The following is a 16,653-nucleotide window of genomic DNA, read 5'->3' as shown; positions in this document are numbered from 1 at the left end:
AGAGTGAAACAAAAGGTGACAGTTACCTTTGTCAGAAATTACAGTTTATTAAACGAAATAAGGATCTCTCATCTGAGTCGTGTCTAACACGGAGGCACAGGGCTGGACTGTAATTCCCTGCAGTACATTGGTCAACAGGTAATTGCGGAAAACACTCTTTTTTAAGAAAAATGTTGCACCTGTAAACTTTTCCGGAGGGAACCCGGAACAAATACCGCACCGCACGAGCGGGCGGCAGGTAGCGTGGGATCGTCGGGGCTCGGCCAAGAGCGGCTCAGCCGCTGCTCCTGCGACGGCACGGCTCGGGGGAGGCTTTCGCCTGGCCCGGAAAGCCCGCGGGAGCCGGCTGCCGCTGTTACTTATTTAACGCCTTTTCTCGAGTGTGGTGGGTTTTTTTTTTTTTTTTTTTTTTTTTTTTTTTTTTTTTGACCTCTCCCTTTGTGGAACTTAATTCCAGCAAGTGCTGGACGAGAGGGGTTGATTTAAGGAGGGATTTCCGTGGGGGCAGCAGCTTCGTTGGAAGACCCTGCCTGAAAGGACTCTGTACTGTTTTTCCACGGACGCCTCGTGTAGACGGCCATAAACCTGGCTGCTGCTGACAGAGCGGGCCCGTACCTAACGGTAGCGTTTAGCCCAGACATAAACGCAGCAATGCCCTTTTTCCAGCGATGGCTTTTTCTCCCGGAAGGATTTCCCCGCGGGCGAAGGTTCAGCAAACAGCGCCAGGCATGGAGAACAGCTTTCCTTTGAGGAAAAAATCAGTTTTCTAGGAGCGCAGATTTCCTTAGCGTGTTTTTCCTTCGTTGGCGGCAAGTCGAAGGGGAAGTTTGGACCTAACCTCGTTCCAGCGGAGCCGCTCGGCAGAAGTAAGCCCTCAAACGCAAGCAGTCCTGCCTGAAGAGTAAATAGGTCAGTGCTCTACGATACGAACGTATTAACCTGCCAAACTCAGCTAAGACAGGATCCGTATGTGGGCCCCCGAAACGGATCAGTATATTATGTTTCGCACATGTAAGAAACAAGTGAGACATGCGGGTGCGTCGGCTGGAGCTGCGCCGGGTGCAGGCCCTTCTCCAAAAGCCGCCCAGCTCGGGGCCCCTGCGTCCCCGCGGCTCGGGGCCGGACGCGGAGGGCCGGAGGGGCACGCGGGCGGCCGCTCTGTGCACCGCCACGGCAGGAGACCCACAGCTGCTCCGTGGGACCGTCCCGACCGCTAAAACCTCCCGAGAGCCAGCGAGGAGCCCGGCGATGAGGAGCCGCCAGGGCCCCGGGCAGGATCGGGCCCTCCGTGCCGCCTGCAGCCTCCCTGCTGCTCAGACCACCCGTACACCCGTAGCAGAGAGCGGCAGCAGCCCGCTGCCCTTTATTTATTTAGATGAGTTTACAAAGCAATTAAGATGTTTTGGCAAATGCTAAGGTGCAGATTTCCTCCCTTATGATAGCTCATTCCTTTTTTTTTCCCACTCCTTCTGGGCAGATAAATGTTTCATAGTCCCACAGACATATTTCCTCTCTGTCCAGTTGCTTAAAATCCATTTAAACATGCCTGTTGAACTCTTCCATCATGCAATATTTTAACAAGAGCCACTAAATAAGCTCTATTTACAGACTGTAAATACTGCCTGACACACTCCGTACACTGCTCCTTTTCCTGCCTCATTGATTCCTTAGCAGGAGTCACTCTCAGAAACCTCTTATCCGGGCAAAACCGAGAACTCGAGTTCCGACCCAAGCTAAGCTCGATGTGTTTTAAGGAATAAAGCCCGTTTCTTCACACCCCGGCAGGTTCTCGGGGCCAGCAATGCCCGGGAGCACTGTAATGGTCTGACTGACACAGAAGCTTTCTGGGAAACAGCAGGAAGCAGGTCTGCTGGAAATGATCAATGGTGTCCAAAAAAAAAAGATAAAAGAAGATTTTGGCCAAAAAGCAGATTTTTTTGTTTCTGAAGCTGTCGATTCTCTTTCCAAGATTCGTGGAAATCATCTTCTCAGAGGCACCCACTTTTCAAAAGAAAACTAGTTGCAATAACCCAACTCTCTGCTTGCAAAGTGGAGGAGGAAAATGTGTGACTGGCACGTACGAGTGGAAAGCCAGGATGGCTTTTCAGCAAGTCTCCTAGCGGTGCCATTAAGCCATGACTTGGAGGGCTTTCGCAGCTTACATTTTCCTTTTAGAAAAAAAAAAGAGAGAGAGAGAGAGAGAAAAGAAAAGAGTCCCCTAAAATGCATTACAGCACTCTCCAGATAAAGAGCTACCTGGTTTAGCAGGTGAAGAGGTGCTTGGGGAGTTTTTGGAAGAGAGATTACGGACCTGATTACATAAATACATAGCGTGGGTTTTAACCTGCACGTTGGGTAAAATTCACGATTCTGCAGAAGGCCCATAAAAGGCCTGTGCACCACTTACGTCCCACCAAGGCGCTATTTGGATGGTGTGCGCGGAGCTTCGGTGATGCATGGGCCCTGTGCTGGCCTCCTGCGTAAGGGAGAATTTCATCCGTTATGTATCAATAATATTCAATGTCTTGGGGAAAAATATTATCGGAGTAATTTTATTAACAACAGCGATAACTCACCACTTGTCTTTCCGTGCTTAATAAAGGGAATCGGGGGCGTTATACACAAGGCAGAGTAATGGCTTACAAAACTATCCGGGAAAAAACAAACAGACGAAGCCTCCTCTCTGCCCTGGGAGACGGCAGAGCACGCAGAAGAGGAGCCGATTCATAAAAACAGATCCTGGAGCTGGTTGGGATACTCCTTGGGCGCTCTCGCGACCTGCAAAATCTCACAGGGGTACCTTGGAATTAAGTGTGCATTAGCTTCCCGCTGAGCAGGAGCCCGGGCCAGTGCCGACGCTTCCCAGAGCTTCTCCCCGCAGCAGCGGGAATTTCCTCCCCTCCTTGGAAATCCTCTTAGCTGCTCCGCAGCCATTTGCATCTCACTGGCTAGGTGAGCAGCCGAGAAAAAAAAAACAAGCTCCGGCGCCTTCCTCGCCCCTTCTCTCTGCCTGCAAAGTGAGTCTGGAAGGAGCCGTGGGCAGGGTCTGGGCCCGAATTTCCCCGGCATGTGCTCGGTGGGAGCCCGGCGCTGGGTGCTGCACCCCTTCGGGGCTGCGTCCCCGCGTTGCCCGCCGAGCGCACGGCGCTCGCCCAGGCCCTTCGGGTCACGCTGCCGCACACCCCAGCATCGCCTTGTTTCTCCCCCTTCCTCACCCATAAAGGAGGCGGCTCCGGGCGAAAGGCCTCTTCCCTGCCCGCTCTCCCGCGGCGTGGAGCGACGCCTGGGCTCTGTGGCCCCTTGGCTGGCTCAGCTCTGGCGCCGAGGCCTCGCCGTGGCTCCGGCCACGCCGTCGGCGGGGCCAGCGCACGCCGTCCCGCCGCTGCGGCCGGCAACACCTCTTCCCCCGGGCCCAGCCCCCGGCAATATTGAAATAAAGCATGTTTAATGGAATTCTGCGATTCGGCTCTGCTTTTCGCGCCCGGGTATTTATTATGCCTCGCAGCATAGGAGCAACCCCTGGGGAGAGCGGCTGGCGAGGGAGCCGAGAGCAGGAGCACGTCGGAGGCGGACAGCAAAGCCAACACCGCTCCGTCCTCCCGGGAACTTCCTCCGGCACGGGTGGAGGCCGCCGAGCGAGCCCGGTGGGCACCACAGCACCCGTCCGTGGCCGCAGAGCGGAGCCGGAGCTGTTCGGGGTGCGGAGTCACAAAATGAACATCGGAATTAAAAAAAAAAAAAAAAAAAAAAGATTTTCGCTGCCGGGGTGCCGGCGGTCCCTCCTGGCGGGCAGGCCGCAGCTAGCTTTGCAGGGTGAGCTCCCGCTCTCGCCCCCGCCCCGGCGGGGCTGCTGGCGGGGCCGCCGCGCCGCGCAGCGCCGCGTAGCGCCGCGCAGCCAGCGCCCGCGGGGAGGCACTCGCCGAAGCTGCGCCCACCCGCCCGGCGCAGGCTGCGGGAGGCCGCGGGGACGCGCGGGAGCAGCGCGCAGGCAGCGCCCCGGCGCAGCAACCCCCCCCCCCCCCCGCGCTTGGGTTTCCCTGAAGGCGACCTGGGGCTGAATAATGAATCGATCTAAAATTACCCGCAGGAATGGACTTGCGCTAAAAATAAGCGAGCAGCTGCCCTGGCCGCATCCCCCCGCGGCCGTGGGAAAGGGGGCAGCGGCGGGGCCGCGGCGCAGGGGGCTCGGCGGAGCAGCCGCCGGCGCGGGGCCGCGGCGCTGCGCGCAGCCCGGGCGCTGCGCGGGGAGAGGCCGCCGAAAGCGGCGGCGGCGGCGCGGCTGCTCCGCCGGGCGCGCAGCGGCGAGCGCGGGCGCGCAGCGGCGAGCGCGGGCGCGCAGCGAGCCCCCCACCGCGCACACACACGCACACACACACGCACGCACACACACACCTCCGCCTCTTTCCTTTTTGATCCGTGCAGCGGTCTTATATTCTCCGGCTTGTCTCTTTTATTCTTTTGTACTCGGGCGTGTTGTCCTGGCCAGCAGTGTGAACGGGGGCTTTGTAAAACGGGACAGATAAAAATGAGCAACATCATATTGTTTGACAGAATGATCCGAAATGATAAAGTGCCTTCTCCGGAGGGGGCGAAAATGGTGAATTCCTAAAAAACAAGAGCGACGCTTCTCTCCTCTGCCTCCCTGCGCTGTTCGCAGTAGCCTAAAGGGATCTGCCGCCTGCACCAGCCCGGATCACGTCCAGCCGCTCTTTTCAACGGGAAGTCCTCTTTTTAAAAGCCTTCATTTATTTATTTGTTAATAAATAAAGAAGGGGGGGAGCGGCTTCGGCTCGGGACCCCTCGTTCTTCTCGCGGCGGATGAAAAGCACAATTTTCGAGAGAAAGGCTCGTTTTGATTAAATCTGACATGCTGCTGATAACTCCATGCTAATGTGAAATAATTAACATAATAGCCATAATTAAAAGCACGCTAACAATGCCATAAATTTATCACACAATTTTACTAGCTTTCTGCCCCTAACTGCTCTCTCATCGTTAATTAAACGTGTTGCCTTTTACAGAATGGATGTTTATACATTTCCAATACAAATAAATCCGAAACCGTTTTGGAAACACGGCAGATTTCGTTTTACGCGGAGGTCTCTCTGTTTTACTAGGCGACTTACTGCGATTTAAAAAAAAAAAAGAAGAAAGAAAGAAAGAAAGAAAGAAAGAAAGAAAGAAAGAAGGAAAGTAAAGAAAATAAAAATTAAAAAAAAAAGGAAAGAAAAGGGGGGGGAAGTGTGCAAATAACGAGGGAAAAAGGGGGGGGGAAAAGAATGCACATCTATAAAAAGGGTTTGGAAATCTGTGTGTTTTGCGGAAAGCCCGGGCCGAGGGCGGGGGCGAGGTGCCCAAGGGCGGGCGGGCGCTCGGCGCAGCCCGGCGCGGCCCGGCGCGGCCCCGGCCCCGGCCCCGGCCCCGGCCCCGGCCCCGAGCGGCCGCTGCGGCCGCAGCCGGGAGTTTCCCCCCGCTTCGATTTGTTTATTTTGCAAGGATTTCTCACCTCCCCCTCACCCCGCTTCACCGTGCGCCTTTTTACCCCCGCAAGTTTATAACAAACCACAGTACTGGTTTAATCCAGGTCGGGTCAACGATTTATTTAACTCATTAGTGAAAGTAATAGGCTTAAGGAGATGCAAGGGGACACTTTTGGTTTCTCCTTCCTTTAAAACGGTTACAGAAGCAGAAATTGCCCCAGTACAGCCTTTCCTCTTCAATCTGTCTCCCCCCCCCCCCCCCCCGAAGCCTCAGTCTCTGGATTTATTTTTAACTCGCTTCTCAGCTAGGAACTTGCTTTGCCGTGTTAGAATCAAATTGAGTCGTAATTAATTTCTCCTTCTCTATCATAACTTATTCAATCCGCTCTTTCCCTGATGCTACCCGTGTCTCTATTTGACTCCGTATCGATCCGGAAATACAGTTTGTTTTTCTCCTGTTGCTAAATCAATCAATCAATCTATCTATCTATCTATCTATCTCTACGTGCTCCCACTTTCTATTTCTGGCGCTGTCATTAGTGTGGGTTTCCTCCTCCGCATATGCTGCTTTAATTATTTTATTGCTTTGCTGGGTACGGCCCCGGTCCTGCTCCCCGTTCAGCCCGTAAGCTCCAGCAGGCGTCAGGTTATTGCTGGGAAATTTCCCGTATTGTTATAACAGGGGTTTTCCCCCTTCTTTCTCCCCTTTCCCCCTCGCGCCGGCTAAGAGGACCTGCGGGTTTTAGCAGCAATCTGCAAAGAACCTTCTCCCCCCACACACACCCCCCGACGGGCTCCTAAATACTTTCCTAAACTTCGCGGCTGGCCGCGGAAGCCTCGGGCGCGGAGCGGAGCGGCGCGGGGCGGGCGCGCTGCGTGGGCGCGGGGCGGAGGGCCCCCGCTGCTTTTCACGCTAAGCCCCGTAATTAACGGTATGAATCAATTAATTTGAGTGTTAGCGCGGCGAGGAAAAGCGCAGCGAATGGACCCGGGGACGGGGCCGCGGAGTGCAGCTTTTTTCCTCGCTTTTTCCCGGCAGAGCCGTCGCGGCGCAAGGAGGGGCGCGGGGGGCGCCAAGCGGTGCGCGCGAGAGGCGGCGCGGCGCGGGGGCGCCCACGCGGGTCCGCGCCGGGGCTGCCGGCTGCGCGGGTTACGCTCCCGCGGCGGCCCCGCGTTAGCACGGGCGTTTGCGAGGCTCCCGCCGCGCTCCGAGCGAGGACGGCTGGCTGCGGGGAGTTTATTTGCCTTTTATAAACAATAATCGCTCATCGGAAATTGTTCGGTCCGGCGACGGGGTGGGTTGGTTTTTGTTTTTTAGTTTTTGTTTTGGTTTGTTTCTTTTTTTTCCCCCCTAATTTAATTGTATTTACTTAAATCCAAAAACACGTGTGGCCATTAAAATAACACGCCGGGGTTATTAGCGGCACTGTTGAAAAAGAAAAGCCCTCTGAGCAGCGCGTTTCCGATCGACCCAGGTGTCGTTTCTTCGCTGCGGTACAAAGGGGCGCGGGTGGGCGCCGGGGCCGCCCCCCCGCTCCTGCAGCCCCTCTCCTCGGGCCAGGGCTTACCTGGGGCTGCCTGAATACGGTCCTCACATTCACACACACTCCCTCATTTCCTACTTGTTCATATGCTAACACCCGCAATGATTAAGTCGTTATCACCTCTGGGGGAAGGAGGAAAAAGAAGGGGAAAAAAAAGGAACCAGCGAGAGGCTTCTTTATTTATAGTTTCCCTTTGTTATTTTACGTCTTTTTATTTCTCTCTGCAACTAATCTAATAGATTAATCAATAGCCATTTTCTGATCTTCCGTTTCCAGCTGGTGCAACCGTGGAGAAAATACAGAAAAAAAGTGATTTCAGAGCCAGAACGCGCCCGATTTAAGCGTTATTACGACGCCGCGTCCGCTTAGCGCGCTGTCGAGCCGCCGCCACCCCAAATATAGGGGAAAAAAAAAAAGTGGAAAAACTACCGGGGAGGTGGAGGGGGAAAGGAAAAAAGCCGCAAAGCAAAACGCGCTAACTTTTCGCGCGCCCGCCGAGCAGGGCGGCTTGCCCTGCTCGCTCTCGCCGCTGCGGCGGCGCTGCGCGGGGCTGCGCGGGCGGGCGCGGAGCCGCCGCCGCCGCCGCCGCGGCTCTTTGTTGCCGGCGCGCGAAGCCGAGGCGCGTTTCGGCGCGACTTGGCGGCGGGGGCGCCTGACGTCAGGCCGTGACGTGGCGCCGCCGCTGAGTATATCTTTAACGGGAAAGTAATCGATCAGCAGCCTTGAGGACCGGACTTGCAAAGTGGCGGGCGAGCGCCCGCGCCGGCCCGGCCGCCCTGCCCCCGCCCCTCGCCCGCCGGCGGCGCCTTTCCCCCTCCCGCCGCGAAGGGCAGCGGGAAAAGGAGGAAAAAGGGAAAAAAAAAAAAACGAGGAAAGAGGGAAAAGAGAGAGGGGGAAAAAAAAAGGAAGAGAGAGAGAGAGGCGGCGGGCGCGGTGGGGCCGCCGGCGCGGAGCCGGCGCGCAGAGCCGCGGGGGCGGCCCCATGCGCGGCGCCCGGCCGCAGCGGCGGCGGGCGGCAGCCGGCGGCGCCGCCGCCTGATCGCGGATCCCGGATGCCGGCGGCCGGCAGCGGCCCGCGGAGCCGGAGGTGACCGGGCCGCCGGGCGAGGCAGCGCCGGAGCCGCCGCGGGACGCGCCGCCGCCGGGAGCCGCCGCGGACGTGAGAGGACCGGGCTGGGCCCCCGCATGCCCCGCGGGGCCGCGCCCGGCGCCCGGCCCGGCAGCCGGGCCGCCCCGCTCTAGCCGCCCGGCCCCGGCCGCGGCCGCGGCCCCGGCGCGGGCATGACCCTGTCGGGCGGCGGCAGCGACATGTCCGGCCAGGCCGTGCTGGCGGCCGAGGACGTGGACATCGACGTGGTGGGCGAGGGCGACGACGGGCTGTGCAAGGAGAGCGACGGCGAGGCCGGCAGCCCCGGCGCGCTGCCGCGGCTGCCGCTGGACGAGGCGGCCGAGGCGGCGCTGCCCGCGGAGCCCGGCGCGGGCGCGGAGAGCGGCAGCAGCGGGCGCGGCAGCCCGGCCGAGGCGGCGCCCGGCGGCGCGGCCGACGGCGGCAAGGGGGGCGGCGGGGACGAGGGGGCGAGCGGCGGCGGCGGCGCGGCGGGGCAGAGCAAGCCCAAGAGCAGCCTGGTGAAGCCGCCCTACTCGTACATCGCCCTCATCACCATGGCCATCCTGCAGAGCCCGCAGAAGAAGCTGACGCTCAGCGGCATCTGCGAGTTCATCAGCAACCGCTTCCCCTACTACCGGGAGAAGTTCCCCGCCTGGCAGAACAGCATCCGCCACAACCTCTCGCTCAACGACTGCTTCGTCAAGATCCCCCGGGAGCCCGGCAACCCGGGCAAGGGCAACTACTGGACGCTGGACCCCCAGTCCGAGGACATGTTCGACAACGGGAGCTTCCTGCGCCGCAGGAAGCGCTTCAAGCGCCACCAGCAGGAGCACCTGCGGGACCAGACGGCGCTCATGATGCAGGGCTTCGGCGCCTACAGCCTCGCCGGGCCCTACGGCCGCCCCTACGGGCTGCACCCCGGCGCCTACGCGCACCCGGCGGCGGCGGCCGCCGCGCTGCAGTACCCCTACATCCCGCCCGTGGGGCCCATGCTGCCGCCCGCCGTGCCGCTGCTGCCGTCCAGCGAGCTCAGCCGCAAAGCCTTCAACTCGCAGCTCAGCCCCAGCCTCCAGCTGCAGCTCAACAGCCTGGGCGCCGCCGGCTCCATCATCAAGTCGGAGCCCAGCAGCCGCCCGTCCTTCAGCATCGAGAACATCATCGGCGTGCCGGCCGCCAGCTCGGCCGCCAGCGCGCAGACTTTCCTGCGGCCGCCCGTCACCGTGCAGTCGGGCCTGGTGGCCCACCAGCCGCTGGCGCTGGCGCGGACCACGGCGGCCATCGCCCCCATCCTCAGCGTGCCTACGAACATCATCTCGGGCCAGTTCCTGCAGCCCGCCGCCCCCGCCGCCGCCGTGCAGGCCAAGTGGCCGGCGCAGTAGGGAGCCGCGGGGTCGCCCCGGCCCGGCCCGGCTCGGCCCGGCCGCCCCCGCCGAGCGGCGGCCGCAGCGGCCGGCGGCGCCCCCCCGACGGCTGCGCGGAGCCGAGCGGCACAGGTAACGCCGGGCAGCACCGCCGGCCTTTGTACATATTTGTATGGGAAACCGCTGACGTCGCTTTCGGGGGTTTTTATTTTTTTAAGAAAAAAAAATAATAATAATAAGGCAGAATCACGGTAGGGATTTAGGGGCTGCGAACTTTCGCTTTTTTTGAAGGTTCCGACGCTCCGAGCTGTTTCATCCGAAACGAGCGAGCAGGCTAAACGAACAGAGGTATCGAAAAATAGCGGGGGAGATTTTAAATATTAAACGAGCCAACAGGAAAAAAAAAATTAAAAGAATTTTGGAGAAAAGGAAAAAAAAGACGAAAACCCTGTCATTCTATTATAGAAGTCTGTTTATATATGAATGAATATATGTATTCTAAATGTTATCCCTTCGTGTTGTACACTACTTTGTAAATAAATTTTTAAACCGCTGTGCTCCGTGTTTGTCTGCCGGGCGCGCACCGACGCGCCGAGCCGCAGGCGCGCTCCGCGGGCGGCTTCGGTGCGCGACGCAGCCCGCGGGGCTCCAGACACGAGTGGGAAACCCGGGGGGCTTTCTGTGCGGAGCGCCTGCCTTCGCCGCTCGTCCGCGGCCCCTTCCCGGCGCCGGTTTTTTTCCCGAGTCTCGGTGCAGGTGGGCGCTGCTTTGGCCGCTCGGGTTTGCCGGGCAATCAGTGCAGCGCGCTCGGGCGGCTGCGGCGAGGCGCTCCGCAACCGCGCAGCGCCAACCCCGCGGCTCGGCAGGTTAAAAACGAACCGTTCCGCAGGCGGGTTGGAGACACCTTTAAAACGCAGCGTAATATTCCCCTAAATACACCTTTATTTTTTTTTTATTCCGAAATCCCGACTTCGTATTTACATCTTCGGGAACAGTAATGCCGAATTCAGGATGTCCCTTCTCAGCCGGAATATTTGTACTTTCTAGGCGTGTTTCCTCGCTGTTTTTAAGGGAAACGGTTTGAAATAAAACCTTCGGGCGATCTAAACGACGTCGCTAATTTTATTTTTGCGGAAGAATTTAAAGTAGTGCCCATGCGGTATCAGAGCACGGATCTTTCGTTTGTATCAGGAAAAATTATAACTGGTGTAAATAAGCGAGCCTTCCTTCCCTTGCGGAGGAAACGGCCCTTTTCAGCCCAGAAACGTTCCCACTCCGCTGCCGTCACTTTATGCCGCACATTCCTAATAAGTAAGTTTTAAGGGCAGCGGCGAAAATAAAGGTTTCTGTGCAGTCTCGAGGCTAAAATAAAGTGACTGTCAAGAAGAAAATAATTCGCGGTAGCGCGTTACAGTATGTAAAACATCGCTTTTTCTTTTCTTCCTTTTTTTCAGTTCGGCAAAACGGAGGCGAGATTTGGGGAAATCTATTTTTTCACGTGCACTGATAGTATTTAGTACTTTATTATTTCTCTCCCAAAACGCTTAATTTGTGTCGCCTTTGAAAGCAAATGTGGATGTTGGTATTCCGCCCAGGAAGACACTGTCTTTGTTAGCAAAATCGGGTGCATTAAATGCATGCGAAATTAATCGGGCGTCAGATTTTTACTGCTAAGAGAACCGAATATGTCGCTTATTTCAAGTATAATACCCGGTGGGATCTGCAGTTAAGAAAAAAAAAAAAAAAGTGTCCTTGCTTTCTTGGTAAACAGTAAATATTATTTCTTCCTAAGTAAATATTTATACCTCAGCATACATATATACTAAAATAAAACAAGCAGCCTGGCGAGGAGATAGTTTGAACTTTATAAATAAGGACTTGATAATCATCTGACACGAAAAGGAAAAACAGTCACCTTAACCGAGAAGAGATTATATATCAGAGGCGCTTCAGTCAGGTCCCTACATGGGCACCCGCCTAATCTCTTTTTACAAGGAAAACTAAACGGATCTAAATTTGTTTGTGTGTTGCGGCTATAAAAGTAACAAGTTGTTTCACAGTTGTGTCTGGCTAATCGGTTTTACACAAACAGCAAATGGTACGTGATTCGTGAAACACGCGCAGGGGCTATTTCTATATTTAGCTGATACCCCTGGGAAAAGAGAAAGGAGGCTCTTCTTGAATTCACTTTTAGGCTCAAGAAGCTGCTGATCCAGTGCTTCTAAATGACACCGGATAACAGGGGCTCATGCCATTCCTGATCCTTTGTTGCTTATAAAATTACTCCCTCATATTTCCGCGCATAGCAGCGGTGCCGCCGGCCCCGCGGGCCCGGCCCGGCCCGGCCGCCCGCCGGGGGCACCGCGGGGCGGCTCCGGCCCTGCCGGGGCCCCTTCCCCGCTGGCCCGCGGAGCCCCCGGCCTTGCCTCCTCCCCCGCCTCCGCACCGGCTGCCGGTCCCGGCCGCGGCTCCGGCAGCGCGGGCCGCAGGCGAGCTCCCCCTCCCCCCCCCTCCGCCGGCACCGGCGGGGCCGCCGCCGCGGGGCTTTTCGCGGGCTGCGGCCGGCTGCGCCGCTCCGCCCGGGCACCGCGGCTGAGGGCTCGCCGCCGCCCGGGCTGCAGTGGCGCACCGGGGCCTGCAGGGGGCGCCGCAGCTCCCGGCACCGCCCCGCCGGGTCCGGGAGCATCGCGGTACCGGAGCATCCCGGTGTGGGAGCGCCCGGTATGGGGACACCTGGTATGGGAGCACCCCGGGGCGGGAGCACTCCGGTACCGGAGCACCCAGTGTAGGAACATCCCGGTATGGAGGCACCCTGGAGAGGGAGCACATCCCCGTACGGGAGCACCCCGGTATGGGAGCGCCCCGGCACAGCACCCCGGGCCGGGCCGGGCCGGGCCGGGGCGCCCCCGCGGGCCCTGCGGCGCGGGGGGCTGCGGGCAGCCAGGCGCGGGGCGGCCGGCGGAGCGCGGGAGGCTTCGCCGGCGGCGGGGAGCTGCGGCGGCGGCGGCGCTGCGCCCGCGCTGGAGCAGCCCCGCGGCGTGCGCGGCCGCGGGGTTTGCCCGGCGGCCCGGCGCCGCCGCGGGCCCCGCCGCGGGACGCAGGGCCTCCGGAGGCGGCGTGTCGCCCAAGCGGGAGCAGGCAGCGCCCTGCCTGCGCGGCGGTGCGGGCACAGCTGCCCGCCACCGCCGCGGCCCCGCGCCTTGCACCGACCTTTCCACAACGGGCGGCGTTGCGGAAACGCTCGCTGCCGCCGGACAGCAGCAAGTGCTTTTCCTTTCCTGATTCTTTTTCTCGGTCTCTTTCCTCTCTCTCTTCTTTTTATTTCCACAGACCGGCCGGCGCATATGGCAAAACTTGACGGGGCTGGTGACAGACGCCTGTTAGCGCGGGACTTGTCACGCTTGGTCTCCGGGGTGCATTAAAAGTACTAGATCCCGAGCGCTGGGGGAACGACCGTGCTCGGCAGCGCGGCCGGCCCCCTCCCTCCGGCCGCGCACTGCTGCTGCGGAGCCCGGCAGGACCCGGCAGGAGCCCCCGGAAAGCGGCGGCGTTTGCGGCCCCCTCCCCGCGCCTCCCCCGGCGGAGTTCTTCACCGAGCGGCGCCGGTTTGGGGGAGCCGCCGCGGCGCCGGGCGCGCCGCTTGCCCGACGGGCTCTGCCGGGGCTGGCGGGTTTCTTGAGAGACAACGCTTATATTCTAGAGATTTGCACTGAATTACCTTTTACTAGTCCTAAAACATCAAGCGTTATGTACTTAAAAGATACAGAGCATAGGTATTACATCCACAGGAAGTATTTTAGTCAGTGAATGTTCAATGTAGCAGGTAGAGATGAACTTAGCACGTCTCCCAGACTGAACTGGGAACAGACTCTTCAGCCATAAAATGCACTTAACAGTCTATTTAATAGTGGCGAGGTCCTTGAAAATGCAATATCCATGCTAATCCTGTCTTTTTCTAAATCAGAAATGAAAAATAGGTCAGTAAGGTAGAACCTTCCCCTTCCATTAAAAATGTGACATTTAATCTATTTAAATAGCTAAGTAAACTTTATTAATTCAGGATTTGGTAAGCAAGCTGAGGAAGCAGGCACTTCGCAACTTTATTAAGATCACAGGATGTGAGAGGGAGCGTCCTTGAACTCCAGGTTCAATAAAATCCTTGATGCTTCCTTGAGCTTCAGCAAAATGAAAAAAAAAAAAAAAAAAAAAAAAAAAAAAAAAAAAGAAAGAAAAAGCTCAGATATGCGGAAACCACTCAACCTCTCCCCTGAATTAAGCAGTGAGATGTCTGGTCCTCAGACAGGTCCTATTTTGCGACGGGCTCGAGGTGTCCAGGGCGAAGCAGAGCGCGGAGGAGGATGCCCGCGGCCCCGGCGGGCTGCGGGAGCGCGGGCGCTCTGCGCGCAGGGCGAGCTCTGCCGCAGCCCCCACCAACCCCCTGCGGCCGAGGCCGGTTCAGAGAATTATAGTGGATTTCAGAGAACAAATAAACAAAGAAAAATGAAAGCTTGTTAACTTCTTTATTATGTGTTTGCATTTCGGAAAAAAAAAAAACAAGAAAAAGAAAAAAAATCTCTCTCCTCGCAGGTTATGCTAGTTCCGAATATATTTACTTCTATTCTTGCTCGGAAAATGAAGATGCAAAGGAGTTGTGGCTGAAACGATCTGTGAGTGTGAGAGCTCTCATAATCCGGCTTTCTGTCTGAACTAACGCTTACCTCCTTTTCCAGCCTGACAAACGTGCCCGCTAAATTACGTGCGATTTTATAGTGTTGAGAACCCAGGAAAAGGTCAGATTGTGAATCTGCAATTGAAAACGTCTCTAGAGTTTGTTTCCCCACTCGCTTCTGCATCACGGCTCAACTCAGAAACTAAATCTTAGACGAGGCGGAAAGCAACTTTTTTATATAGCTACAGATTTCTCCAAAACTCTCTTGCTCCAGCATGCCCTAGGAAAGACTTTTTCATTATTCTGATCGCATTTCACTCGAGATTTATGGAATAGCCGGGAGATATTTGCCTTGCCACTGTTCAGTCTTACATCAACCGTAGGAGTTGGAATGAAGGAAAAGAGACAGCGAACTTGCTGATGCCTCCAGAGAATGCAAAGGGTTAAGAAAAGCCGTTTACGTGATCATTATCGGTTTCTCTTTACTACTGAGAGCCAAAATCAAGCCCCGCTTGTCTACTGTCCCGCTGTATCAATGTGTCCTTAATGCCTTTTCCAGTCATTGATCTGGTCAAAGTCACTGCAGAAATACTAGTGACAGAGACTCAATTTCAGACAACGTGACCAATGCAAGTATTTAGAAAGCATTCAATAAAAAGCTTTCCTGGGAAGTGAATGATTTCACCTTGCAACAAAGAGAGCTAAGCTAATTGAAATAATGCACTTGAATGTACAGCAGTGTACTCTTGCTCGCCAATACCGAGCTCCAGGAATTCTCCTTGGAGACTGCTCCAAAACAAAAAGCCGTAGGGAAAATGATCAATTACCCGTGAGGTAAAACCTAACCACTCTTATTTTTGCAGTTAGAATCTGATAGCCCATAGGCTACGCAACACTCATGGATTTGGAGATTTGCTTATTCCTGCTGCATTTTATGTTCCCTGGTATCTCCACCAAGCAATAGGCACCAGTAAATTATGGACATGCAAAATTTGGAGGAAAAAAGTAGAAAGAATACAGGGGGTGGGGGAAGAGAAATTAAGATTCTGATCTGCAGTGGTTACTCTCCTTTTTGCTATTCTTTCATCTAATCCATTGGGTACATTTCTCTCTCTTTTTAAGAAGTTTCTGAGAAGAAACAGCTCTGCGACTCATGCTCACATAGTAATGACTAGGAGCAGGGCTGGTGGACATGGAATTCATTTCACATTGTGCATTTTCAAATTGTGGTAAAGCAGCTGTGGAATTCAGGAGGTTTAACTCTCCTATAACTAAAGTCAAGTCATTTTAAGAATAATGATAAAAGTTTGAGCTGAACGTCAATTGTTTAGATAGTGGTCTTCATGCCTGAAAGCATCTAGTCCACTTCCTACCTTCTAATTTATTTTTGTAGCCAATGGATTTGTAGGACTGTGTTAATGTTACGGTTTACTGTTTCAAGCTATGCCCTAAGGTCTTATTAACCCCATGCACTAGCATTTGCTTTAATATCTATATGAATCAATAAAGTGATTAGGTTTAACGGATTTATGTAAAATCTGTAAAATATTTTGATGATTATAATCTGCCATTTTCAATAGGGTTATGACTCTAAACACACAATGATACCTCTTGATAGGCCAGCAAAACACTACGAGTTATACCTTTCCCTACACAAGACCACCAACTCTGCATCTCTTCCCACCCTAAGGCTTGAGGCAAAACTCAAAAGTGACAATAGCTGAGGCTGTTGAAAGCCATCTCTGGTGGTATGCAATACTGAAGCAAACACTTTTTAACACAAATAAGCACATTGACTAATGTTTACATATTTTGAAAAGAGCTAGTACATGCTAGAAAATCTATGAAGTTTTGTTTTCTTGTCATCTCTAGCTTATTTAATGTTTCTATTCTGACATATGATGTATGCTATCCATCAGATATCTATTGACTGTATTTCCATTCTGTAGCAGTTTAAATCATTTAAAACTTTCAGTCCTGAGATCCCACTCCAAGGAGAGCATCATGCCAGATGATTGGGAAGGTGTGGGATGGGACACATCAGTATGCGGTGTTATTAAAAAAATAATTGGCACTTGACTAAACGTCGTTACTCAACCCTCTGCTGGACACACAGTCAAAAGAAAAACGCTTCAACATAAGGATCAGAACAGACTGTACTCTTGAAAATGGTACGGATTGCATAAGGTTGATCTGGGATTGTGTCATCTGAAAGTATTACTGAGGGCAAAACAAAGCATATAGGAAGAAAATGGTGTCAAAAAGAGAGGCCAGTGTCGAAGGTCTTCCTTCTCCAAGCAGTTTCCTGGACATTGTGTTGGAGGAGCTGCTTCCCAGCCCTCCGCGGCACAGCTCAGGCGCAGCCCCTCCGGCTGCTCTGCTCCTCCTGTGACAAACCACAGTTCAGAGTCCTCTCTTCAGTAAAAACCGGGCCTTCCTCTGTGTCAGGACTATGCTTTTCCTCACTGCCCCAGTGAGACACGGGGACAGC

At 55.4% G+C, this 16,653-nt stretch overlaps 1 protein-coding gene and 1 long non-coding RNA gene across 2 annotated transcripts; one reads left to right on the top strand and one right to left on the bottom strand.

Annotated features, from left to right (window-relative positions):
- Positions 1-653: 653 nt before the first annotated feature.
- Positions 654-2,116, bottom strand: LOC134143263 (uncharacterized). The gene is made up of 3 exons (XR_009959071.1): positions 2,082-2,116; positions 839-890; positions 654-744 (listed from the first exon to the last, which is right to left on the bottom strand). It is a non-coding gene; the product is annotated as an uncharacterized LOC134143263 (long non-coding RNA).
- A 6,166-nt stretch (positions 2,117-8,282) lies between these two features.
- Positions 8,283-9,517, top strand: FOXD3 (forkhead box D3). The gene has a single exon (XM_062581501.1). It carries the CDS (start codon positions 8,306-8,308, stop codon positions 9,509-9,511), a length of 1,206 nt encoding a protein of 401 aa, XP_062437485.1. The 5' UTR covers positions 8,283-8,305; the 3' UTR covers positions 9,512-9,517.
- The last annotated feature ends 7,136 nt before the right edge of the window (positions 9,518-16,653 follow it).

This window comes from Rhea pennata, chromosome 8, assembly GCF_028389875.1.
Source record: "Rhea pennata isolate bPtePen1 chromosome 8, bPtePen1.pri, whole genome shotgun sequence".
Classification (NCBI taxonomy): domain Eukaryota; kingdom Metazoa; phylum Chordata; class Aves; order Rheiformes; family Rheidae; genus Rhea; species Rhea pennata.
This window is presented reverse-complemented; position numbering and strand designations above follow the sequence as displayed.